The sequence below is a fragment of the Neophocaena asiaeorientalis genome, unplaced genomic scaffold (genome assembly GCF_003031525.2).
Source record: "Neophocaena asiaeorientalis asiaeorientalis breed wild unplaced genomic scaffold, Neophocaena_asiaeorientalis_V1.1 scaffold242, whole genome shotgun sequence".
In the NCBI taxonomy this organism is placed as follows: Eukaryota; Metazoa; Chordata; class Mammalia; order Artiodactyla; family Phocoenidae; genus Neophocaena; species Neophocaena asiaeorientalis.
In genome coordinates this window covers 575,304-600,467 of record NW_020172451.1, presented here as the reverse complement: position 1 = coordinate 600,467, position 25,164 = coordinate 575,304, and the positions used below count along the sequence as shown (strand labels likewise).

The 25,164-nt window shown below is 55.3% G+C and overlaps 1 protein-coding gene across 4 annotated transcripts; it reads right to left on the bottom strand.

Moving 5' to 3' along the window:
* Positions 1-782: 782 nt before the first annotated feature.
* Positions 783-21,045, bottom strand: MLC1 (modulator of VRAC current 1). Of its 4 annotated transcripts, none has more exons than XM_024737641.1 (12): positions 20,973-21,045; positions 20,550-20,718; positions 19,024-19,113; positions 17,653-17,706; positions 17,309-17,410; positions 12,004-12,102; positions 11,563-11,634; positions 10,614-10,730; positions 8,640-8,696; positions 7,882-8,004; positions 3,647-3,796; positions 783-2,119 (listed from the first exon to the last, which is right to left on the bottom strand). In XM_024737641.1, exons 2-12 carry the CDS (start codon positions 20,712-20,714, stop codon positions 2,039-2,041), a joined length of 1,110 nt encoding a protein of 369 aa, XP_024593409.1. In that variant the 5' UTR covers positions 20,715-20,718; positions 20,973-21,045; the 3' UTR covers positions 783-2,038. The 4 variants fall into 4 exon arrangements, with proteins under 4 accessions (XP_024593409.1, XP_024593410.1, XP_024593411.1 ...); XM_024737642.1 differs by having other exon boundaries at positions 783-2,113; XM_024737643.1 differs by lacking the exon at positions 19,024-19,113.
* Between the last annotated feature and the right edge of the window lie 4,119 nt (positions 21,046-25,164).

The following is a 25,164-nucleotide window of genomic DNA, read 5'->3' as shown; positions in this document are numbered from 1 at the left end:
TGGTGTCAGAGGGGAGGAGGGCCAGCGAGTGGCGCGCGCCCCGGCTGGGATCACGCGGTCCCGCCCCGCCCCGGGTGTCAGAGTCACACAGACCCGCCCTGGCAGTCAGAGCCCCCCAGGTCATAAAGACCCGAGGGCCACACCCGGGCCCCCGACCCTGCGGAACCAGCCAGGCTGTCCAGGGCAGGCTGTGTCCTGGGACCCTCGGGCCTCTTTCTGGTCCACACCTCGGGCCTCCCTCCGCACCTAACATCCGATGTCCCCCAGGGGCAGAACGCCCCCAGCCCACCAGGGAGTGTGCTCTGGTGTCCCCAGGGTCACTCGTGGGGCCTGACCCGCCGCCCCGGGGATTCCCAGCATCGGCCAGTGTCCCAGCCCACCCAGATATCCTGCGTCTCTGGTCCAGTATCTTTGCGGAGGGAGGGGTGAGTAGGAAAGACCCGCCCACCCCATCAGTGCCTTTCCTCCTGGTAACTTTCCCAAATCTACATGTCATCTTTATTTGGTTTAAAAATCTTTATTTTGCATCTAACTTCCCAAGATAACCTGAAAGTGAGGTTCTGCGCCCACTCAGTGAGGGGTGGTGGGCATTCCCCTGGGTGGGCCCCAGTGCCTTTCCCGTCTCCACCAGATCCCACTGCAGACTGGCTCAGGGCAACATAAACCATGAATAAATTAAAAGGTGGCCCTCGCCCCCACCCCCCTCCTATGCTTTACCTCTCAGTTGTTTCAGACCTGGGCCCGGAAATACCCAGAGACCCAGAGTTAAACAGGCACCTGGGCCACACTGACGTTAGCATTTATTGCTCAGGCAGTATTAAACTATATCACACAAAAATGTAAATCGACAGAGACAGGACTATACACTTTTAAAACCCCATTTGTGTGGCTTTTTCAAGCTCTCTCTGAAATAAGAAAGTGCAGGCCTGTGTTAAGCCCCCAGGCACCTCATTCCAGCTCTAAGACTCAGACTTTCTGGACCCCCAGGAGACATCAGCCACACCTGCACTGTCCCCTTGGCTCCCGTCCAGGCTGGGGAGCTGCAGGAAGGGGAGGTGGCCCCGTGGGCTGCGGCTGGGTGGGGGCTGCTGGCGTGCAGGTGAGAGCCACCTTGCTGCCCCCGTGCTTGTCTGGGGGCCTGACCAAGGCATTCGTCTTCCTGGCCCGCCCGGGACACGGAGGCCACTGAGACGTGGAGATGTGAGCTGTCAGTTTTCAGAGCCTTGGACAAGGGCCTTACCCCAGAGAACACTGAGCGGCCCCAGTGTTGTTGACAGAGGGCTTGGGACGGGTGCAGGCTGACCGCTGCTGAGCTGGGTCTCCACTGGCCGTGTAGGACACCCGTGCATGGACCAGCGCCACTGAACGGGGGCCCTTCCGGAAAGACTGGGTTTAAGTATAGAGAGAGCAGAAACGCAGGCAGGTGGGTTTCACGTGGGGAAGGCTGCGCATTGGGGGTGGGGGCTGCCCTGCACCCCCGGCTCTGGGGGAAGTAGCTCCACGGGCTCTCGAGACAGGGCGGAAGCAGCTCTGCCCTCGTCAAGGAATCCATGCTCACTCAGCGGGCTGGGCCCCCAAGAAGAGAAGGGCCGAAATGGATGAGATCCACGCACGGCTTAGTGAGGTGTGTCTGCTGGCTGCGGACAGTAGGTGCTCAACAAAAGCAGGTCAGGGAGGCGGGGCGAGGTTTGGAGGAGCAGACACCGGCAGCCGGTCACTGGTCGGACCGGGAACCCAGAGACCCGTGGTTGCCCAAATGTCAGCGCCTGGAGAAGTCAGCTCTAGCGTGGGCCCCTCCCTCACCTGGGGGCCCCGTGCCACTGGGGTTAGGCCACCTCCGGAGCACTGAACTGATTCCATCCCCCCCAGTCAGCGCAAAATAGTCAACGTTTGCCTATTTCAAGTTTAAACTACCATAAGAAATGAAAACTCCACGTTGCAGCCCAGCCTGCCCTACGAAAGGGGAGGGGCGAGTTGGAAGGTCGCGGCTCAGGGACAACTAGCATCTGTGCGTTAAGTTAACAAGCTGGGTCCGCAGTCACTGGGCCATTTGCACCATGACGGCTCTCCACGCTTTCTCCTTGTCAAACTCCTTCAGGGGGCTTCTGGCCACCTGTGACTGAGACAGGCAAAGAGTTATTTGTCCTGGGCCACCCACGCGACAGGAAGCAGGAAGGAGGCTCAGTTCCCTCTCACTACTCTGCTGTCCCAGAGCCCCGGCACCTCCGGCCACGACCCAGAGCACATGTCCTCCGCAGGGGCGGGGCTGGGCTGCGGGGTGGGCTCTGGATGGGGGGTGGGAGGCTGCCGTGAGTGGGCATCCTCCCAACAGCCGGGGAGCCGGCGGCTCGGGTGGAACCTGCCCCTGCCTGTGAGGCCTCTTGCTATGGGTCTGCATCCCAGCACCTGGCACAGCAGCATCTGCATTCAGCAGGTGCTCAGTAAATACTGCTGACTGTGGAGTGATACACACCAGGGTGCAGGGCTAAGTCCCTCCAAGCTCCTCCTGGGGGCAGAGGCTGGACCCTCCACAGAGAAGCGGTCTTGACCTGGCCCCGGAAGCTGTGAAGGCATCTCCAGGGGCATGACAACAGGGGAGGGAGGACGCTTGAGGCAACGGTCACCAAACAGGGAGGACAGCTGCCCGCCTCAGCACCCCCTCAGCCCCCAGAACTGGCAGTTCTGGAACGTGGGGGGAGGATTCATTGGCCTGACACTGCACCTCGGTGTCCTGACGCAGAACCAGGGGGACCTCACGTGGGACCCAGGGACAAAGCCAACCCCGCCGAGGACTGACCACAACCGGGTAAAAACAACAACCAAATGACGCCATATGAGAAGTGCAACGAAGGGAGAGGTGGGGCGGGTAGGGTGGCTGAGGAGGGGCCGACGGCCGGAGTGCATCCCCCGGGAAGGGTGGGAGAAGCCTCGGGGGCGACAGGGTGACGAAGGCGGGAGGCTGGCCGCGCTGGACGTGTTGCCGGAGAGCAGCAGAGCAGGACGTGAGACGGGGTGGGCCCGGGTGGTGGCTGGGCGGGAGGAGCGCCCGGTCCACCCAGGGTGGCCCTGGAGGGCCCTGCAGCAGCCTCCCAGGTACACGGGGCATCGTGCACCTGGAGGACAGGGGGCAGGTTTGCCCAGTAAAAGCACCACAGTGGGCAGCTCACGGGGAGGAGCCTTTCAGCTGTGGGGGACAAGAGGCAGGGCCTGGGGAAAGTGCAGAGGCCTTGAGCCTGGCCGAGGGGCTGGCGTGACCCTCAGAGCCCGCCGGCCAGGGGTCGCTGACGCCACGTCTGTAGTGGGCACCCTGACGAGCCGCAGGAGGGAAAGCTCTGTCTGTGATCCATGCAGATGTTTGCCAAGTTCTCTTCTACATTTGTAAGAGTAGAAGTGGAAGCATTCAGCCCATAACACCTTTCCAGAAATGGATTTGTGTTGGCCTGGCTGGCTTAAAAAGCGTATAACGTATTGTACCTTTCCAAGATTTTTCTGGGGCATGTTAAAAAATACGAAGTGACCCAACAGGTCTTGAAAGAAGTCAGCGCAGGTGGGCGTCGCTTTGCCCAGGGCCCTGGGAAGACAGCCCCGCTGGGATGGGACGGGACGGGACGGGACAGGGAGCCACGCTCGCTCGGAAGCCACTCACCTCTCCCGCCGGGCGTCCCTGCGGGCCGGTCTGTGCGGCGTCCCAGGATGCACCCGCCTTGAAGCGCACGCACTGGATGACCGTGGCCGTGTTGAGGCCCGCCTGCAGCAGCAGCTCCAGCATCAGTAGCAACAGAAGCGCGTCGTAGGACTGCCGGGGGTGGAGACAGGCGGTGAGCAGCCCGGGGCCTCTCCTCTTGGCTCTCAGCCGCCCCCAGGCCCCACCGCGTGGGCCCGCTGCCCAGGGAGGCAGCGCACAGGCTTCCCAGGCCGTGGCCCCGAAGCACAGACCGTGAGCCCTGCCGCAGTCTGTGTGGAGCGGTTTCAGGCTCTCACCCCACTGTGCCCTGTTATGTCACCAGCCTGAGCAGGGACATTCTGTCTCAGTGAGAGAGAGTTGAGGAAATCACTTCTGCTCTGGGTTTAACAGAGGGACACAAAGATGACCCGCCTCGTGGGGCGACAGGGTGATGGTGCCGCTGCCCGGGTCAAGTCGTCCAGGCCTCCCAACAACCACTCGTGTCCACAGCGGAGCCACTGAAACCACCCGTGGCCTCGCCGAGGGTGCCCAGATGGGGCGGAGGTCTGCTGTGGAGGCCCCAAGCCGGACGAGAGACAGGGGCAGGGTCCGGGGCGGCGGGACACAGGCACGGTCGACAGATCCGTCTCGAGGCTGGATGGTGCGGCACTGGCTGCTGGCGAGGAGGGGTCTGCCCGGGACTAGAGGAAGCCCCAGTGGCTGCAAGGACATCCAGAGAGCACTGGCCCCTCCCCACACTGCAGGGGTGTCCTTCCAGCCTCAGAAATACAAAACAACGTGACGTTAAGACAAAGAAGAGCCCAGAAAATGTCACTGTTAGAAAAAAACCAAAAAGACTCAACAGCTCTGAAGTTTATATGCACATTTAACCGTGAGTCGAGTTTTTTAAAAAATGCAACATTGGGCTGGCTATCTAGAGCCAGGCAGGGTGATTCTAAAATTCATAGAGGGACTTCCCTGGTGGCAGTGGTTAAGAATCCGCCTGCCAACACAGGGGACATGGGTTCGAGTCCTGGTCCGAGAAGATCCCACATGCTGCGGAGCAACTAAGCCCGTGTGCCACAACCACTGAGCCTGCGCTCTAGAGCCTGCAAGCCACAACTACTGAGCCCACGTGCCGCAACTACTGAAGCTCTGCGTGCCTAGAGCCTGTGCTCCACAGCAAGAGAAGCCGCCGCAATGAGGCCATGAGAAGCCCGCGCACCGCAATGAAGAGTAGCACCCACTCACCGCAGCTAGAGAAAGCCCACGCGCAACAGCGAGGACCCAACGCAGCCATAAATAAATAAATAAATAACAAATAGCATTCATAAAGAAGAACTAGCAGGTGACAGAAGTGAGTCAGCCCCGAAACGCAGCGCAGCCGGCCGCGAGGCATCGAGCGGGCCAGGTGGCGATGCCTGGTGCAAACCTCCGGGGTGCACCTGGCGGCACAGACCGGCCGAGAGGGGACAGTCAGGGCAGAAACGGACGCAAACAGACCGAAGCTCAGTGTGTGATAAAGGCAGAGTCTCAGATGACTGAGGAAAAGGTGGGCTTTTCAATAAACAGTATTGAACCACAAGCCATTTGAGGCAAGTCCGATGGGGCCCACTCCTTGTGCTGCACTCCAGGCTAAACTCCCGCGGAAACACAAGTACGAGCCTTTCTAATTGTGACTTAAAATCTAGAAGCAATAAAGGAAAATATTGACAAATTTAACTACGTAAAAACAACAACGGGGCTTCCCTGGTGGCGCAGTGCTTGAGAGTCCGCCCGCCGATGCAGGGGGCACGGGTTCGTGCCCCGGTCCGGGAGGATCCCACATGCCGCGGAGCGGCTGGGCCCGTGAGCCACGGCCGCTGAGCCTGCGCGTCCGGAGCCTGTGCTCCGCGACGGGAGAGGCCACGGCAGTGAGAGGCCCGCATACCGCAGAAAAAACAAACAACAACGACGACGACAACAAAGTTTCCACATGACAAAAATCACAACAGGCAGTGAAAACAGTTGCCAAGCTGAGGCTGCCGCTTGCATCTTCTGTGTCTGACGGAGGACTGGGCTCCCTGTGTTCGCAGCATTCTCAAAGCCCACTAGAAAACGGTCAGGAGACGCGGACGGAGGTTGCTGGGGAAATGCAGCACTGTAGGCGCGCAAGAGGTCACTCATTTTCAGAGAGACGCGCGTAACGGCCCCACCCGAGGCCCTGTCTCTCACCTGTGTTACAAAGCCCAGCGTGGCAACCCTCCCCAGCTCCGGAGAAGCAGGTGCCCTCATACCGTTGGTGGGAGGGAAAACGGGAGCCCCCAGGAGAAATTAAGTTTAAAAAAAAAAAGGTAAGGTGTAGAAGCGCGATTAGAGTGACCTGTTTTGTAGGAAAGAAGGAAAATAATAATATGCGCTGTAGATTACCTGCAGAAGGAATCGGGGAGGTTTGACTTGAACCACGTGAAAGTTTTATATATTCAAAAATACTATTGAGAGGGAAAAAAGCATCGGAGCCTAAAACTGAATACAAAAAGAAACCATTAAACTTGACTGTGTAGCAGGACCGCTCACAGAAGGGGCTTCCTTCGCAGAGCACATGACCGTACCTCCAAGTACAGCGAGCCGTCCCTCACCCAGCAGGTGCGCTGCTGGTCGAAAATGGGTCCTGTAATTGTGAACACGTGTGAGCTGTCAGGCAAAATTAAGCAGCAACTATATTCAATGTTACCAGGATTTTTGGACTAAGAGAAAAATGATGCAAATATATAATAACAGAGGTTAAGGGGGAAAAAACCCTAGAATGTATAATTTGAGTTGGAAATAGCAATAGACGTCAGGGATCTTTAAGTGGACATACATTTCTCAGCTCTGTCCACTGACGGGGCTCAGGAGTAATGATGCCCCCACAGGAATGGGTACACGGGCCCCCTCCAGGGGCGAGGGCGAGACACGGCAGGACCAGGACCAGGTGAGCCCAGGCCATCTCAAGCGTCTGACGGGAGAGGAGGATGTGCTGGCATCTGGGAGCCCAGGGTGGGGTCGCCCTGAGCGTCAAAGAACAAAGGATGCAGCGCTCTGCCGCCAACGACGAGCACACGTCCTCCGTGGGGTTCTCAGGCAGGCGCAGCTGTGAGCGCCCCGGCCTCCCCTGTGGCCCAGGCCGCGAGCAGCCCTCAGTGCTGCCCACAGGCACTTCCGTCCTGCGAGGGATCGCCTGCCCTCCGAGAGGCACCCTGGCAGCCGCTGCAAGCCGGCCAGGATGGCAACACCAGTGCACCTGGACTCGCTCCCGCTGACGCCACTGCAAACAGATCCACAGGCGGGACCATCTCCCGGACAACTGGCCTGGACTCCGAAAGGTCAGTGTCCTGGGGGAGAAGTGGGAACTGTCCCGGATCCAAAGAGACTGAGCAACCCTCACAGCTCTGAGAACCTCAGCCCACGAAGCGTCTTCTCGGGATGGTCTGAGGGGACAATGTGCTGTCACCTAGCACGTCAGCCACCTCAGCTGTGCGGGAGACTGTCCTTACTGTTGAGATGCCAGAGCACCTAAGGGCAAAGGGTCACCTCAAACCTCTGCCACTCGCTTTCAGATGCTTCTGGAAAACGATGGCCGTGTGTGCGCTCCACCCACCCGTCAGCATAAACACGCACGCGGACACACACGTAAACCACCAGGGAATCTCAGTGTTTACCGCATTAACCTTTCAACTCTTCCGCATGTTTGAAATTTCTCATGATAAACATTTGGGGGCAAACACTGTCTATACTGAAACTAACCTCACCTGGAACCCGAGCCTGCGGGGAGGACGCTGGACCCCCGAGAAGCCCCCGTAGAGGGGAGGCCCTCACTCTCCTCAGTTTACCCAGGAACCAATGGGGTCTCTCATGAAACTGGACAAACGGTGACTCTTAAATGCAAGTGGATGGGAACAGGGCCGAGAAAATGTAAGGCGCCTGTGAAGAGGGGTGTCTGGGGGATGCCCAGGGCAGAGCAGCCCAGAGGAGAAGAACAGAAGCAGCTGAGCGGTGCCGGGCAGAACGGGCATCAGAGAAGGGTGCACGGACGCCTCAGTGCACGGAGAAAAGCAAATTAGCAGAACCAGCTCCATGCGCATCAGGCCGTGTGCAAAGCCAGCTCCGGCCATCTGCCCCGACGTGGGCAGCGGCTCAGCGCCGCTCAGCGGCATCGTGTTTCTATAGAGTTTAAAATAAAATAAAAGAACACCCACCTTGAAGTCTGGCGGGTAATCTTTAAAGACATCCATGATTCTCATCACGCTGAAGGACAGGTACCCCGAGGCCGTGAACAGCAGCGGGGCCGCGAGGCTGCAGATGGCTATCAGCACCTCCACCTGGCGGGAAGCAGACAAGAGTGGGAGGTCGGGGTCTGGGAGCCACTGCCTGGACAGAGGGTGCGGCCCGGCAATCACACAGCGGGAGTTACGAGCTGGCGTGTGTCTGCGTCCAGCCTGGGGCACCTGCTGAGTCTCTGTGCTCGATTTGCCCGTTAATTCAAAGCTCACCATGTGTCTCGCAAGTTTTCTCGACCTAGGCGCAATTTGCTCTGTTGATAACACAGCACTTAGGAATTGATGGCCTCCTCCCAGTGCCCTCTGACCTGCTCCTGCGACCTCCCAAGGCCCTCCCGCGTCGGAGAGCCATGCCTGGCCCAGAGGCCACGCAGGCCCAGGTGTCGGCTGAGCTCGGCACCAGCTCGGAAGCTCACTTGGGCCGGTTTAGCGACTGTCACTGTCCGACATCCACAGCCGGACAGGACGCCGCCTCTGCTGAGTCCCAGGAATCTCTCCCGACTCTTATGCCAAATGGGCCGTTTCTGCTTACTTCCACAGATGGCCCAGCCCTCGGACAGTCGCAAGGCCCCCTCAAGCCTGCAGCCTGCAGACGCCCCTCAGATGCTCGCCCCCGACCCCGCCCAGCCCGGCAGGTCGCTCCGCGGGTGCCTGGAACCCGGCCGGGCTTCACCTACCAGAGATCTGCTGGGACACTCTGCCGTCACATGACTGGCAATGGCACTTGGAAAACACTAAGAGAAAAGGAAAAAGAAAGGCTTCAGAGATGAGAGCCCAGCAAGTCAGATCCCAAACGTGTACCCTCCCGTTCTGATTCGGGCCATCCTGGTCGCCAGGAGAGCCGAGGATCCGTGCAAGAGAGGCAGAGTGGCCTGGAACCCGCACACCTGCTCTCTCAGGTGCGGCACCCGCCCCCAAACGCTCGTGTGCGTGTCTACCGCTCCGTCTCGATTCAGCACCGCACCGGGGAAACGTAACACAGACTCAGCAGCTTTGTCCGAGGCAGGGTCTGTGTTCCAACTTGCAATTGTCCCGATGATGTCCTGGTCCAGCTGGGTCTGTTCCCAGCTCAGGACCCAGTCGATGATCACGCTTCATGTTTCTTGTCAGTTCGCTGGCCTCGTTGACGGGGAGGCCTCAGCTGACGCTCAGCGGTGCCGCCTTCACGATGCCGCATTTCTGGAGGGAGCGCCAGGGGGCCGCTGGCAGGCTCGGTTGGGCTATCAGACTCAGGGCCCCTGGAGACACCGCGCCCCTGCCCACCGTGTTTGACCACTGGGGGCTCCTCCGTTGGACCAGCATTCCTGTCCCTTTGTAATCAATAAATGCCTTTTCCCACTTATTTTAAGGAGCTTGATTTAGTTCTACACGATTCGGGCAGAGGGAGGCTCAGGGGAGCACAGGGCTTCCTCGAGGCTGCTGAGTGCTGGGCCCAGCCCCCTGCCATCCACCTGCCCCCCAGCTGAGGGTCCAGGTGCCCAGGGGTCCGCCGCCCCAGCCCAGCACAGCCTGCTGGGCCCAGGTGTGTCCGGGCCCCAGTTACCCATCCACACGCCCACAGAGGAAAAGGAAATGCCCAGGCCCTTGGTGTGGGAGCACCAAGCACAGGAGCCTGTGCTTTGGGGGCATCACGTGACACGTGGAAACTCGGGTGTGCAGGGGCCCATCGCAGCTGCTCCAAGCAGATGTGTGGCCCACACCCAGCCGGCAGCACAAAGGGGGGCCGAAGCCTGGGGGCCGCGTTTCAGCTAAACGCTAAACAACATTAAATTACGTAAGTCAACTCGGACTTACTTATAAAAGGATGAAAGGCCCATGTTTAGAACAGTGACCGTGTAGTCAGTAAGCACTTACCAAGCACCAGGTGTGGTGCTAGGCATTTACGGTAGTCGTCTTCAGTGTAAAATAATACAAATGTATTACATTTTAAAACGTATTATAAAACAATATGAATGTCATATGTTATAAAATAATAAAACAAGTACTTTTCAGGGAAACTAATACAAAAATTATAAAATACTAATAGCAGCTACCACGTCCCCGGTGCCGCAGTGGATGAGAATCCGCCTGCCAGTGCGGGGACACGGGTTCGAGCCCTGGTCCCGGAAGATCCCACATGCCGCGGAGCAACTAAGCCCGTGCGCCACAACTACTGAGCCTGCGCTCTAGAGCCCGTGCGCCACAACTACTGAAGCCCGCACTTAGAGCCCGTGCTCCGCAGCAAGAGAAGCCACCGCGCACCGCAATGAATGAGTAGCCCCCGCTCGCCGCAACTAGAGAAGAGCCCATACGCAGCAACGAAGCCCCAACACAGCCAATAATAAATAAATAAATTTATATTAAAAAAAAATAGCTAATCTGAGGGAGTAAATAGTATCATGATTACAGAAATACATCTGTATGAGGTACTGGCATCCTCAAGCCAGTTTAAAATAATAATAATAATACCAGCTAACATCCCGACTCATTTAATCCTCGGTTCCCAAATCGCCCTGGTCTGGGGCCCACGAGGACCTGGGAAGCATCTTGCTCGGCCCACCAGCGCCCACTCCCCACCCCCGCCCCTCCTCCCGCTGCTTTCCAGCCTGACTGCCCCAAAACTGAGCTCAAAGGTCGGCCACACTGATGAGGGCCACCCAGGGTGTACTCACGGCCACTAAGATCCAAAAGAACGTCACCGAAAGGTGCGGGCCTGAGATGGCGTCATCCACGTTCAGAGCGATGACCCCTCCAAGGATGGCGGAGACACCGGCGATCACCTCGATGACCTGGGGGCAGAGAGTGTCACCCAGGGGAACGGGCAGGCTCCCCGGGGTCCCTGGAAGGGGGCCGGGGTGCGGAGGGTCCCGTGAGTTCAGGGCAGAGCATCAGGGCGCCCCGTGCTGAGACACTGAGGATAACCTCCAAGGGGATATCGAAAACGCATATTTCCAACCCAAATTCGTGGGAAAGGGAAGGAAGAAGCTCCTGCCAATTCAAAGGAAGGTGGGAAAAGGCATAGAAAATAGGAAGCAAAAAGATGGAGAAATAAATATGAAAGTGTCAGGAATTGCGCTCTGAGTGAACCAGCTCAATTCAAACGGCACCAACACTCTGTACCGAAACTGCCCAGATGTAAGGACAGGAAGAGCTGGAGGAAGAGGGGAAGATACACTGGGAAAATATTAACCGAGAGGTAACTGACGTAGTTAACAATATAGGTTCTATGGCAGAAGCCATTACTAAAGAGAGTTGCTCGTAATGATTAAAAAAAACAAAATGAAGGAAGGAAGGAATTCTAAACTTTCATGTACCTAAAAACCCAGGCTCCAAAACTCTATGGTGAAAAGCTACAGAATTACAAAGACAAATTGATAATGCCCACAGGTTGGGAGGTTTTTAACAGATCTTTCAGTAATAGAACGAGTAGACTAAAAAATTTTGGAGCGGACGTAAACGAGTGAAAACACAATTAACATATAATTTATGGACACATTGAGAGTAAAAGGGGGTGTACTGTCAACCAGGACAGTTCATGTACCAGGGACATGCCTACACCATATTTATCTAGTACTCCCCCCACAATGAAATAAAATAAGGAGAAAGAAAAGCTTTTCTTACGGAATAGGATTTCAGGACCCGAGCAGGAAATGTCACTTCATACAGAATGTTGGTGCTCTCGGAGATGGAGCCCTGAAAGGAAACAAAGCCTCATCACAGGGGTGGCCGTCCGTCCAGGCCGTCGCTCGGGTGATGGTCTGAAATGTGAGCATCTGGAAGACGCTCCTGGATCTCCAGGCTTCAGCGCAAAAGCTCAAACACGGACCTTCTCGTTGCATGTGAAAATGTGTTTGATTGCTGAAGTCCTAGTTTACAAGGTGATACTTTAGGCGGACTTGGCCTCTGCGTGTAACACTCCTGGGGGGTGGGGGTGGTGTTACTTGGTCAGGATCAGGCTACGGAGGAGATGGTGCTGCATCCCCAGGTTTGCCTCCCTGGGGCCGTTGGCCCCGCGCTCCACAGCCGGGTCTGCGGTGCAGCCGTGCCTCAGCCCGGACCAACCTTCTGCCTGCAGTGCGCCTCGCTGGACCGCGCAGAGATGATCACCGTGGCTGCCATGAAAAGCTCCAGCAGAAGCAGCAGAATCAGATTGAAATTGATCTGCCAAAGGAGAACACATACGTCTGTAAAACCGGCTTCTTCACCTTCATCCCGTAAACGTGGACAATCCCACGAAGGGGCTTAGACGCCTCTTCAAAGTCTCGGCAACTTCTCTGTCCAAAGCCAGATGCCGGGCACACAGCTCTGACTCACGTATGTCTTTTTGTTTGTTGGTTGGTGGATTTTTGATTTTAAATTATTGTTGGCTCAAGGGCTGGGTTTGGCCCTCGGGTTGTAGTCTGCCCTGATCTCAACCTTCCTTGGTGGTTGGTCTCTCCTGGGTATTTACTCTAAAGGGATGAAAGCTTACGTTCACACCAAAACCTGCCCACGTTTATAGCAGCTCTGCGTATAATTGTCCCGAAGAGAAAACACCAGGGGGCTGCGGAGCTGACGCACGTCCTGACCGTTGGCAGTTACGGAAATCCATGCCTGTGTTTAAACCCACAGGACGATACACCAACAAAGTTGATTTAACTGTGTGATATAAAACCCACCAATCGGGAATCTCCTGGCAGTCCAGTGGTTAGGACTCAGCACTTTCACTTCCGTGGCCAGGTTCAATCCTTGGGCGGGAAACTAAGGTCCCATGCAGCGCGGCCAAAAAAATAATAAAATAAAATAAAACCAACCAATCGAGAGCCTCTATGGGCCTCTCCCGCGACCTGCCCCAATCACCTGGGCAGCCCCTCCGCCCTGAGCCCCCCGAGATTATTCACGCTGGCCGGTCCTGAGCCTGCTCACCCGGCCTCACACCTCTCCCTGCGGAAACCCAGTGAAGGCTCCTGCCCACGTGTCCCCTCTCCCTGCCTCCTGACCGGCCCTGGGGCCCCCTCCTCTTGGGACCTGTGATAAACTGTCTTTGCAGTGGCAGTCGTCTCCTGATCTCTTGGCCTCAATATACCCTCAATGATGATTTTTTAAAATTCTACATTTAAAAACAAGTGCAACTAATAAGTTGGATCTACAGAATTGTACATGCAAAATAAAACATAGAATTTTCATACTTTTGTAGCATTTGTGTAACACTTACAAAAATTGACCATCTATTAGGCCACAAAACAAACCCTGGTGAATTCTGAACAATCAATACCTTATAGGTTGTACATTCTGACCCTAATGTAGTGATATTAGAAACCAATAATAAATGTGTGACCTTTTAAGATAATCCCACATGTCTGTTTCATCAGGGTTCTAGGCAGAGACTGACAAGCAGAAATACAAAGTGAGGTTAACAGAGCAAAGCCAGTTCTTCGAAAAGACTACTAAGAGATACAATAGAGATATAAATTACATTTCAGAACGAAAAGGAGAAATAACTAAAATATTTGGCTTGAATTAAAAACGGTGAGCAAGATGAACGACTCTAAACTAATAATTTCGAAAACCTGCACGATATAGATAAACTTTTGATAAAAATATAAAACCCAAAATTTGACACAGGGAGAGACAGAAAACTTTAACACCAATAATGAAAGACCACCCCTCACCAACAGCCCCGGATGGAGATGATTTTACAGGTGAGTTCTACCATACTTTCTAGAAGCAGTGACTTCTTATCATATCAAGGTTTTACAAAAAACAAAAGAGATGAGAGCTGCCTCGTTCATTTTATGAGACCAGTATAACCCTGGTTCTAAAACCGGACAAAGGGGACTTCCCTGGTGGCACAGTGGTTAAGAATCCACCTGCCAATGCAGGGGACACAGGTTCGATCCCTGGTCCATGAAGATCCCACATGCCGCAGAGCAACTAAGCCCATGCACCACAACTACTGAGCCTGCGCTCTAGAGCCCACGAGCCACAACTACTGAAGCCCACGCACCTAGAGCCCGTGCTCCACAACAAGAGAAGCCACTGCAATGAGAAGCCCACGAGTAGCAGCAAAGACCCAAAGCAGCCAAAAATAAATTTTAAAAAAAAACAAAAACTTATTGGAAACTCTTTAGATACAACCTATTTAAAATCAGGAAAAAGCCGGAGAGTCCCACGGTAGCAGAAGTCCTGGCCAAAGTGATAGAGAGAAAGGAACAACAGGGTTAGACTGAACAGGAGCGTTTAAACTGTCGTTATTTGCAGACGATAGGGTGACCTACATAGAGAAACCAACATAACCTACAGAAAACTCGGAGGATACGAGTCCAGCAAAGCTTCCAGACACAAAGTCCACTTATAAAAATCCTTTTTAAAAGACCAGTACAATATGAATAAGGTCTAAGTTAACATGTGCCAATGTCAGTCTCCTGATCTGACCATGTAAGATGCTCTCATTGGGGGAAACTGGATGAAGGATACACAGGAATGCTCTGTACTATTTGTGCAAATTCTTTCCAGCCTCAAATATTTCAAAATAAAGAAAAAATGAAAATCAGTAGCCTCTCTCTGCACTAGCAATAAGCCATCTGAAAATATAATTTAATAAATAAGACGCCATTCATACTAGCAACACATCTGTGAATCATCTAGGGATTATCTAACCAAGAATACTCGGAACTTTCCAACCCTAACAAAGGACAGAGATGATGTGAGTAAGTAGAGAGACGGTCTATGCTCTCAGTGGGATGACTCCACACAATAAAGATGTCACTTCTCACAAAATTACTCTGTAAACATCAAGTAATCGTAATAGAATCCCAGCTGTATTTTTTTGAGGAACTCAATAAACTTATCCTGAAATATATTTGAAATAGGAGCTGTCAGCTTTGAAGAAGGAAGACAACTGGAGTCACGAAGCCACAATACAAAGCATGGCGTTGAGCAGCTCGCGGGGAACTTGACACACGGTGTGACAGCAAGTGCTGCGGCTCACAGGAAGAGACCCCTGATTTAGGACAAGCCAAGGGCGGGAAGGAAGCCCAAGAGGGCAAACACCCAGGAGGAGGGGCTCCAAAGTACTAGTGATCAGAGAGTGTGACCTGAGGTAACAGCAAGCCACAGCACTGTCACCAGACGGGAAAACGGGGGCTGTTGGGGACGCCAAGTGCGGGAAAGGCTATGGGACCTGGCAGCCTCCCGCCGGCGGTGAGGGTGTGTCCTGGGCTTAGCTGAATCCAGGTGGACTCACGCCCCTCCCCGGCCTACGAGGACCCTGAAGGCATGTGCCCACATCAGCCCAGTTGTGGAAGGGGAGCGTCGGAGGCCGTGGAGCTGGATCCTTCCCTAAAGAAAGCGGGGCCCACGGCGGACACGCAGCAGCCCAGGCAGGGATGGCAGGTGGGAAAGAGGGAGCAGAGACTCTACAGCGAAGCCCCGTGTGGCTGTCCCCAGGGCGGAGGTTCAAGTCCAGCGCCCGGCTCCACAGGGAGACAGGGGAGGGGAGCAGCTACAGTTTCCTGTTTCACCATTTTTGACCTTGTGTTTGGACACCGGTGGTCCTGACATCGTGGTCCTGGGGTCCTTCTACGTGTTTAGGTGTCCGAGCTTCGTGTCCTCCACGTGACCTGGCTGGACCTTCGAGGTGGCAGGAGCCTGAGGGTCTGGCTAACGGTGGGCTCTGGCGCTGGGGCCTGGGTTGGGGGACGATGCAGGTCCAGCTCCAGGGGAGGCCATCCAGTAGGAGGAGGCTGTGAGCATGAAGCTTCATGCATCTTTCACAATTTCTTCATCCATTTTGTGCACTTGGGGGGCACCACCCTAGGTAATGGACGTTGGATTAACTGTTTTGGTTTGGAGTTTTTGCCACGATCCACAGGGCTGCTAGGAACACACCGCCTGGTCACATGCATGCGTGTCTCTCCAGGGTTTGTGCCATGGGGCTCCCCAGTGTATGGACTTCTTCAAAAAGGACCTGCAAATTCCAGACTTTTCCACAGAGCCTGCAGCAGCGCGTAGGAGCTGCCGGACGTGAGGGAAACACGCGGGGCTCCCGCCCGTGCCGACGCTGGAAACGGCATCTCCTGTGGCTTTCATTGACCTCCTCTGATTACAAGTGTGGCTCCTCCGAGCTGCGCGTTGGCTCTGTGGCTTCCTGCTGGTGAGCGCCCGCGTGGTCCCCTGCTGCCCTTCACTTTCTCCCAAGGCTCCTCACGTACCCTGGGACTGGCCGGCCACTCCAAGAGAACGCGTCCCCTTCCATACAGAGTGTGCTCCTTGTGTCTGCGGGACGACTGGCCGCGGCTTCGTGGTGGGCGGGCTGGGGGCAGGGACCCCCCAGGTTGGTCACGGCTGTGCTCCGGGCCGGGGCTACGGCCGCGCACGTGGGGCTGCCTGGGCCGACTGGTCAGGGGCGGCTCTCCTGTCCTGCTGGGACGGCTGTGGGGTGCGGGTGAGTCCCCAAACATGTTCTTCAAGGGGGCTCCACCCCAGCCCTTGGTCACCACCTAAACCTGCTGGGTCCTGCTTGCAGGCACACTTGCTCTGGACCCATGGGACAGGCGCCCACTTCTGCGTAGGGTTTCTTTGGTAAAGAAGCATTGTAATTCTCAGCGAGGCTTTATGATTTCCTACAAGAGTCTCCAGACTTTTTGTTAGGTTTATTCCCAGGAACTTTATAAAATGATATCTGTAATTAAATAACATTTTCCAAAACCTCTGGTTCTGGCACAAACAACTGTTTTACATTGATTTTCACATCCAGCAACCATGCTACGTGGGCTTAATGATGCAAACGTCAAGAAAGGAGAAAATCGTCTCTTCTGCAGAAGATGGCAGCACAGGTGCTCCTTTCAGATCCGCGTGTCTGTCCGTTTTGCATGCCCTAACACACCTGGCTGAGACGTCCTCAGGCCACCACCTCCTCTTCCCGATCTTAAAGAAAACGTGTTGAACACAGAGCAGAGGTATCTCTGATCAGATCCTGTGTCCTAGAGATGTTTTCTCTGCTGCACTGTAATCTAAATGACAAGACTCTTCCATTTTTCTTAACGGAACATAAAGGAACAGGGCAACTTACGTCAGCAGTATCGCAGATCTGATGAAAGATGTTATTACATTACTGTTAATGTTTAAGAACTGTTGTGAAAGAGATACAAAAATCAGTGAATTCGTCCGCTGAAATCCGTGAAAGCGTTAAAGACAATTCTTTTCTTCGGAAGCCTAAATGAAATTCTCAAACTCAAGAGCTACGATACACATCTCCAGTGTAACTACCCGGCAGATAGCTCACTAACGCCAGCTCCGAGCCCACAGAGCTCAGCAGACCCAGTGGAACCAGAGCCCTCGGCTCCTGTGACCCCGGGAGGACCCACGTGGCTTTCCAGGGACTCACATCTACTGCTGACGGGTTCAGTACAAGTTTGCATCCAAACCAGATCAAACACGTCGTGGTGACAGCAAACGTGGACACAAACAGTATCTGGAAGTTGGGAATCTGGAAAACAAGACAGGAGGGGTTTCGTTCTCCTTTATGTGAAGAAAGAAACCAAGTGACATTCAACCACATAACCGGGCATTCGTCACCCATCCCAAGGATGGGGCACCTAGAGTCAGCTGCGGGGAGGCCTGTGAGCTCGGGCCCCTCCGCCCTCCTGGGGGCAGAGGGAGGGGGGTTGAAGGAAGCCCCACGGCGCAGGTGCAGGGCTGCAGAGGGTGCGGACAGAAGGCTGGACTCACCGCGCTGACGTTTCTCCTCCAGACAGCAAAGCTCACTATGGCTGAGGGGATACACTGAAAAGAGAGAGCAGGTGAGCGTCCCTGCTGGTCACTCTGTGTCCTGAAAACCCACATGGCCCGAGACATGTCCCCCTCCATCAGACGCAGTGGTCCCTCTCAACGCTGAAGGGTCCTGGTCTTTGAAAATAATAATTCTGGAAAGAGTTTTAATTGTTCTGATGATGAAAAAGACACCGAAATGAAGACTGTCCTAGCTGGACGCGCTTAGAAGTGGATGTAACTTCCTGTGGCCCGAGACCAGGCGCGTCTCGGTAAGAATCACGCAGAAAGGGGAAACCATCTGTCTGTGAACGAGCAGAAATGCTCAGGGGCCCCAGAGCCCCCGGGGTCCTCGTCAGAGGTCCCCACTGCGTCCCCGGAGCCGAGGACAAGGGAGAGGGCCAGCCTGGGCTCAGGGCGGGGCAGAGTTGGGGGCCAGCCTGGGTCCCGTGGGCCATGCCGGTGTCACTCTTGCAGCAACAGGACCTCCCCGCCCAGACCCTGCACTGGGATAGCCCAGCAGGGGTGGGATGGGGGCTGGGCACCGACGGAGGACCCAGTGGGACCACCTGACTGGTCTCCCTAGCCCGTCACCCCTGGGGGTGAAGGACGTAACCGAAGATTTTGCTGGGACATCGGCCTAGGTCAGCGTGGCTCTGAAGCCGTCTGAGTCAGAGGTCAGAGGTCCCTGTGACCCCCAACCAGGGCTGCTCCGGTGGTGAGCAAAGGGCCACCTAGGAGGTTCCAGAGAGAAGGGCAGGAAACGGGTCAAATTCTTTCTTCTAAGGGAGTGGAGGCGGGGCAACCTGTGGCGGTGGGTACAGGGTAAGGGCAGCTGCATCTGTCTTGTGTTTTCAGACTTTTGGGCATGCTGACAGGGCTGGAACAGGAGAGCAGATGGGCGAGAGGGCCCCCCCAAACCCCAGGGGATGTGCCCTGTGCTTGAGCTGGTGGGAGTCACTGGTCGTCTCCCCATGAGGACTGGCGGCTCCCCAGGCCTCGGCTCTGAGTCCAGAAGCAGGTACAAGCTTCGGGGAGGGGTGAGGTGTGGCCCCCAAATCACAGAGGGGCTTCCCTGCCGGCTCATGGGGCAGCCGGGAGCAGCGTGCCCCTGCGTGTTGGAAATCAAAGCGCCGTTTCTTGCTCCGGAGTCTGTGGGGTAAGACAGACTTGCCTCATAGATCATTTACAAAAGCAACAGATGCTATTCGAAGGCAAAGTACAGGAAGAGAGTTTGAATGAGGAGCGGGTGACAGCAACGGGTAAGTCTCCGAGCAAAAAACCCAGGCGCATAGCCTCGAACATCAGTGCCGACACAGGACTGCTACTCACTGAACCCGCAGCACAGCGTAGGTAATCCATCTCCAAAGGAAACACGTTTCCCAGGTAGAGGGAAAAGCCCGAGGCCACAAGCAGGCAGCTCTGCAAGACAGCGGCGCAAATGCGGGTGACGACACAGTCAGGCCTGGAGACGCGGAGGCTGAGCAACTAGCCCTCCGACCGCAGCTTAACTCTGCGCAACACCGACATCCCCGCCTGGATGCCGCCAGACCTCCTCCCTGCAGGACGGCAGCCGCCCACCCTCCCCCAGGGCAGGTTATGGGACCTACACTTATTTGGGGGACAGGAGACTCTGTCAAAATTCAAAGCAAGAAGTGGCAGCTCCACTCCCCAGAAAATGCCTTCACCCCACATGTGCAATTTCAGGGGCCTCGGGGCCCCCCAGGTCCAGGCACAGAGCCGAGCACACAACCCCATCCTGCTCAAGGCACCAGAGATGGAAACTCACTGCACAGGGTGAGGCGACGGAGTCGAAGTCACTGGTATAAGGTCACTCAGACCCGGGTGTGGGCAGAGGGCCGTGCACACCCCATGGTATGGGGGCACTGGGGCCCGCGGGCCCGGGGGGCGGGGGAGGCCAAGGCGCACCCCTCAGGGAGAAGAGGGCAGCAGGATCAAGGGCTGTGGCCGCGGGCTGCTGCGGGCAACAGAGTCGAGGACCTGGGAGTGAGAGGAGGCTGACCAGCCGCCCACCGCCCACCCAGAGGCTGGAGGGAGGAGTGTCCTCTTCGACCCACACAGTGGGAGTTCCCGTCTCAGTGGCACAGGGTAGCGGCTGGGGAGAGGGTGGGCAGGACCACCAGGGTGCCGCGGAGCTGGCCCACAGAGCCCGGGGCCCAGGGAGAGGCAAGGCCCCAGCCCGGATCCTGGACCTCGGCCCCCGGCACGCTGACCCCCAAGCTCCCGCCCACAGAGAGGTGCGTCCAGTGGCCAGCCCAGGTGACCACGCCCGCTCGGGCCAAAAGGGCTTCTTCTGTCGTCCAAGTGCTTATCCAAGCATATCGGAAGGGAGATGTCCCAGGACCCCAGGCAAGGTGCCCTCAGGCCTGCCCCCTCCTCCCTGCTGGCCCTGTCCCCTGGCCCCTCAGCCTTCCCTGGTCCCATGGCCCTGGGCTCCTGCCTCAGGACACCGTCCTGCTGTCCACCCCCCAGAGGCCCCTCCTGCGAGCGTGGTCCCTCCTCCCCACCACTGCAGACCCCCAGGAGGTGAGGGTCGTGGAGGCTGCCCTGGTACAATACATGAGCCGGCAGGCTCAGCGTGGGCCCTGGGCTGTCCGACCCCTGCCAGGACACAGAGCCGCCACGGCCCAGAGGCCAGCGGGGCCAGCAGGACAGAGCCTCACCAGCTGAGGAAAATAACTCAAAGAGCAGAGCGAACAAGCACATCGGCACCCGTGAGTCTCTCAGAGGCAGAAGTAGCCCGGGGCTGCTCCTCCCCGGGCCATCGGGGAACAGCACCCAGGCAGCGGACCCCGGAGGGGACGGTGTCTCCGTGGGCCTGGCGCGGAGCTGCTCACCCCCATCAGCACGGAGAAGACCCACGTCTTGTGGCTGAAGCACGGGGGCAGCCTGGAAGACAGCTGAAGGTCACTGGGCTTGGTGTCCGGGGCGTAGCTCCCCGCATCCGGCCGCCCGCGCTCCAGTGGGGGCATCCGGTCGTAGCCCAGCTCCTCCCGGGCCATGGCGCTGCCGGGGGGCAAAGGCTGACATTAGCGGCCGCAGCGCTGCACTCACCACACCGCCACTTATTTATTTGTGATAAGATTACAAATTTCACTTCTGATCGCTCTGAAAAGACTCCCAAAGAAGTGATTTTCAATAAATACTTGTTTTTAAGTTGTTTTCAGTAAAAGAGATATCATTTGTATAAAAGTACTGTAAGAAGAAAATAAGCAGGTGATTCCACGAGTGCATAAAATCACTTTCCCAGGAAAACAAACCTGAACAGTCTAGATCCACAGCAGGACTTCAGGCTTTAAGCGCTTCGCCCTCCCACCGCCCCCTCAATTTCACTTCCACTGGCAGCTTCATTTATGAGTCTCATGATGTGCTGGCTACTCCAAAGTCCAAACTGGACAAGAGATCACAGATGTGCTCCACACGAGGGTTTCCCGTCTGCACACTTACCTCTGCGGCGGTTCTGGTGTGGGAGCGCCGGCCTCTGGGTGAGGGGCTCCTGTTACCGAGTCACCCTGCCTTGGGCGTCCAGCAAGAACTATTCACAGACAGGACAAAAGCCTGGCAGAACTGCACTTAAGCCAGGCAAGGAGGACCGCTTCCTGAATTTCAATGAGGACATGAAGCGAGGGATCCTGGAAAGTTCTTGGTGGTTGTATAACTGCTGGCCCAGAGTTCCGCTCCGTCCTGCGCCAACCCCGCCAGGAGCAGAGGGGCCTCGTCAGGTCCCCTGGAGGCAGACAGGTTGCAGGCGCTGGGATGGGCATCTCGGAAGAAGAGGTGTACCCGAGTGCAGAACTGCACCAAGCACAGGATCCTGGCGGGCTGGAGGGCCGGGTACCTGTTTTGGAAACAAACACATTTTTATCCAAAGCCTTATTCTCCATCCTTTCCGGCAGCCCTTTTCCATCCCCTGTGATCACACAAGGAACACAAGGTCTCACACACTTTTGCGCTCAACGTGGCTGACCTGGCCCTTGAACTGCTTGGGATTCTGACCCGCGGGTTCCTGTGGGCAGCGCCGGGTCCCACTGTGCCCTTTCTTTCTGCTCACCAAGCAGAGGGAAAGGACGGGAGGGCACTTCGCCCAGAGACACTGGCGCCCCACAATTACAGCACCAGTCTTTGTGCTCACAGGAGCGCTTAAATGGCTCAAACCAAAGCATTCTGCAAAGCTGGCTCCTCAGACCACAAGCCCACATCAGGCTTGAGCAAAGGCTTTAGTTTCCCATCATGGGATGCTCTGTTGTCTTCGTTTATCAACCAATCAAGAAGGATTAGAATTAATTTTCACAAACTGTGAAGTCAAGAAGGGATTTTAAATAGATTGAAAAACCTCCCAAACCTCCTTATTAACTGTCTTTTAAAGCAGTAAGTGGAACTAGCAGGAAATGTCCGACCAATGGAACTCTTCACTTCTCTCTTTGTTTGAAGAAAAGCATTAAGCAGGTTTCACCATTTCTGTGACTTTCCAAAGTTGTTCTCTAAGAAATCAAACAAGCTGCCTTGAATTAGAGATCGTAGGACAAACCCCACCCAAAGGGTCCTGGGAAGAACTTCCTCGTTTCTGGTGGCAACACTAGTTTCTAGAACAAGCCCCGATCCCTCACACAAACTATGGTTCCTCAAGAGCGCTTCCTCTGTCTTCCACTGCCGAGGTCCCGCTCATGCTTCAACATTCACCTCGCCGTTCAGCAAACATCTGCAACGTGAACAGGGCAGGCCACGGTCCTTCTCACATGGAGTCCGCAATCTAATGGGGGGACAGGCGCACACAAGAAGAATAAATGGGTGTGTTCTATGGTGACGTACTTGACTCTCTCTGTGACAGCAAATAAGTCCAGGGAGGGGATGAAGGTGCTACCTGGGGAGACAAGGCAGGCCTCACTGGGAAGGAGGCGAGGCGGGCAGGGAGCAGAGTTGCTGCAGGTGCAAAGGCCCTGAGGCGGCAAGGCTGGAGGATGGTGGGCACGAGGATCACATGAGGTAAGGTGCAGGTGAAGCCTCCAGGGACGAGGCACCTGTGGACATGGAGACAGGCTTGGCTTTGACTCTGAGATGGACTTGCTCGGAAGCTCTGGGCAGAAGAGTCCAGCTGGGAGGAGCACAGGCTGCGGGGCAGCAGGTGAGAGCAGGTCCTGGCGGGGATGGAGGTAGAGCGGTGGGGGTGGTGAGAAGTGACAGGATTCTCAATAGACTTTCACAAGCCAACCTGATCTGCCGTCCCAGCAACGTGGGGCAAGGAGGGCAGGAGCTCGGGAGACGGGAAGGTTCTCGGCCTGAGCGGTGCAGCTGGGGCTGCCTCACCTGGGATGGAGAAGACAGAGGTCAGGAGTTTCGTCTTGATGATGGGGCTGAGGTGTCTGTTGGATGTCAAGTGGATCTGCCGATGAGGTGGAGTGGAAGAGTCCAGAATCCAGGGGAGGTTCGGGCTGCTGGATGGGAGGGGCAGCCCTGTGACGTGGAAGCTCCCACGCACGTCACCCTGGCTCTGGCACCCTGCAGGAAGCCCGGCCCAGCTCCCAGCCCCCGTGTTGCACGCTCTTGTTCTGGGACGTCTCTCCCCACTTATCCAATAACTCCCCAGGGCCTTTCCCACTTCCTTGTGTATTCCCAGCAATGAGCCCAAGACAGGGACTTAGCAGTGTTTCGTATCATTTAAGGAACAAGTATCTCCCCACCTCTCAGGAAGGGGTTGTAATTACACTGTGCGTCTACGGAGGGGCGAGGCCCAGGCTGTCGATCAGACTGAGGGATCTGACCCAGTAAAACAAAAACATGCCCAGCAAAGCTAAATTGGACCCCAGCCAACAATACCAGGATACCCCTGGTTTCCAACAGCACATGGAACATTTGTGGAAGGAGACAAGGAGGAAAGCCTCGATACATTTTTTTAAATTAATTCATCCAAGTTTTATTGTCTGACCATGACAACATTAAATTAGAAATTATTAACAGAAAAGTATCTGGAAAATCCTCAAATATTTAGAAACTAAACAATATACCGCTAAAATAACCCCATGGGTCAAAGAAGAAATCACAAAGGAAATTAGAAACTGAAGGAAAATGAAAATACAACACGTCAAATTTTGTACAATGCAGCTGAGTCGGAGCTTACAGAAATGTGTACTTTTAAACACTTATCTCAAAAATGAAGAAAGTCCCAAAATTCATTATCTAATTTTTCACCTTAAAAAGTTAGAAAACTACAAATCAAAGTAGAAGAAGAAGGAGGTGGAGGAGGAGGAGAGAGGCAGTAGAGGGGGGCAGGGGTAGGGGAGGACGAAGAAGACAAAAACAGGAAATAACGAATAGAGAAAAATCAATGAAACCAAGAGGTGTTTTCTGAAAGGACAAATAAAACTGATAAACCTGTAGCTAGACTGATGAAGACAAGAGGGTAGACATAAATTTCCAACATCAGGCATGAAAGATGGTTCATCACAGTGGATCACACGGACATAAAAAGGATGGTAAGGAAATACTGTGAACAATTTATGCTAATAATTTGACACCTTGGATGAAATGGACAAATCCCGTAAAAGATGAAATTACCAAAGTTTATGCAATATTGCTCAACACTGGTAACTTAAATAGCCCTTTAACTATCGAATTTATTGAATTTGTTAAAGCAGATGTACAATGTATGTCTGATAGGCCACAAGGCAGGCTGTTCTAGTTAGCGTAGAGTTCAAGCCAAATCAGGTATAAGCCAGAAGGACTTCCCCACACCTCAATATGCGAAAATTTCTTCATCACTCAGGAGCAAAGATGCCACCCTTGACCACACATTACCAAGTTGAATCAATACACAAAGAGGATAATAAACAATGACCAAGTTGACTGCTCCCAGAAAAGCACGGGTGGCTTAACATTTGAAAAATCAATCAGTGTGATTCACTCTCATTAACACCCTGAAACGACATGATCACTTCAACAGATACAGAAAAAAGCATTCGATAAAATTCCACACCCAAGCGCGATAAGAACTCTCAGAAAAATAGGAACAGAGGGAACTTCCTCAACTTGATAAAGCATATCTGCCAAAGCTACACCTAACAGCACAGAGTTGTGAGATGCTCTGCCTTCCCCGCTCCCCCGACGGACGGAGGGAGGCCCACCTAGGCGAAGCCCCGCCCATCTGCGCGAAGCCCTGCCCGCCAGCGCACGCCTTGAGCGCCAGGCATGACGTCACTCCCACCCCGCGCACTAACGGTCAGCAACCGCCAACCACCCGCAGCTAACAGGCTTGGCGCGCGCAACACCCCCATTGGCCGAGCTCAACGAGGCGTGGGCGCAGGCGCGGGCGCCACAACCCTACTGGCCAAGCTCGAGGGCGCGCAGGCGCAGGCTCGGGCGCAGCAACCCCATTGGCTGAGGGCGGCGGGAGCGGCGCGCCGCGTGCGGGCGCCTAGGGCGGCGGAGGGCGTGGCGGCGGAGACGAGCGGCCGAGCC

Bases quoted from the DNA above. Each gene is read 5' to 3' on its own strand.
- MLC1 (XM_024737641.1), bottom strand. From the start codon at position 20,714: ATGGCCCGGGAGGAGCTGGGCTACGACCGGATGCCCCCACTGGAGCGC. The intron at 8,697-10,613 runs GTGAGTACACCC...CTTTTCTCTTAG, and splicing joins TCTTTTGGATCTTAGTGGCC to TGTTTTCCAAGTGCCATTGC. The intron at 8,005-8,639 runs GTAGGTGAAGCC...GCTTCCCGCCAG, and splicing joins AGTGTCCCAGCAGATCTCTG to GTGGAGGTGCTGATAGCCAT.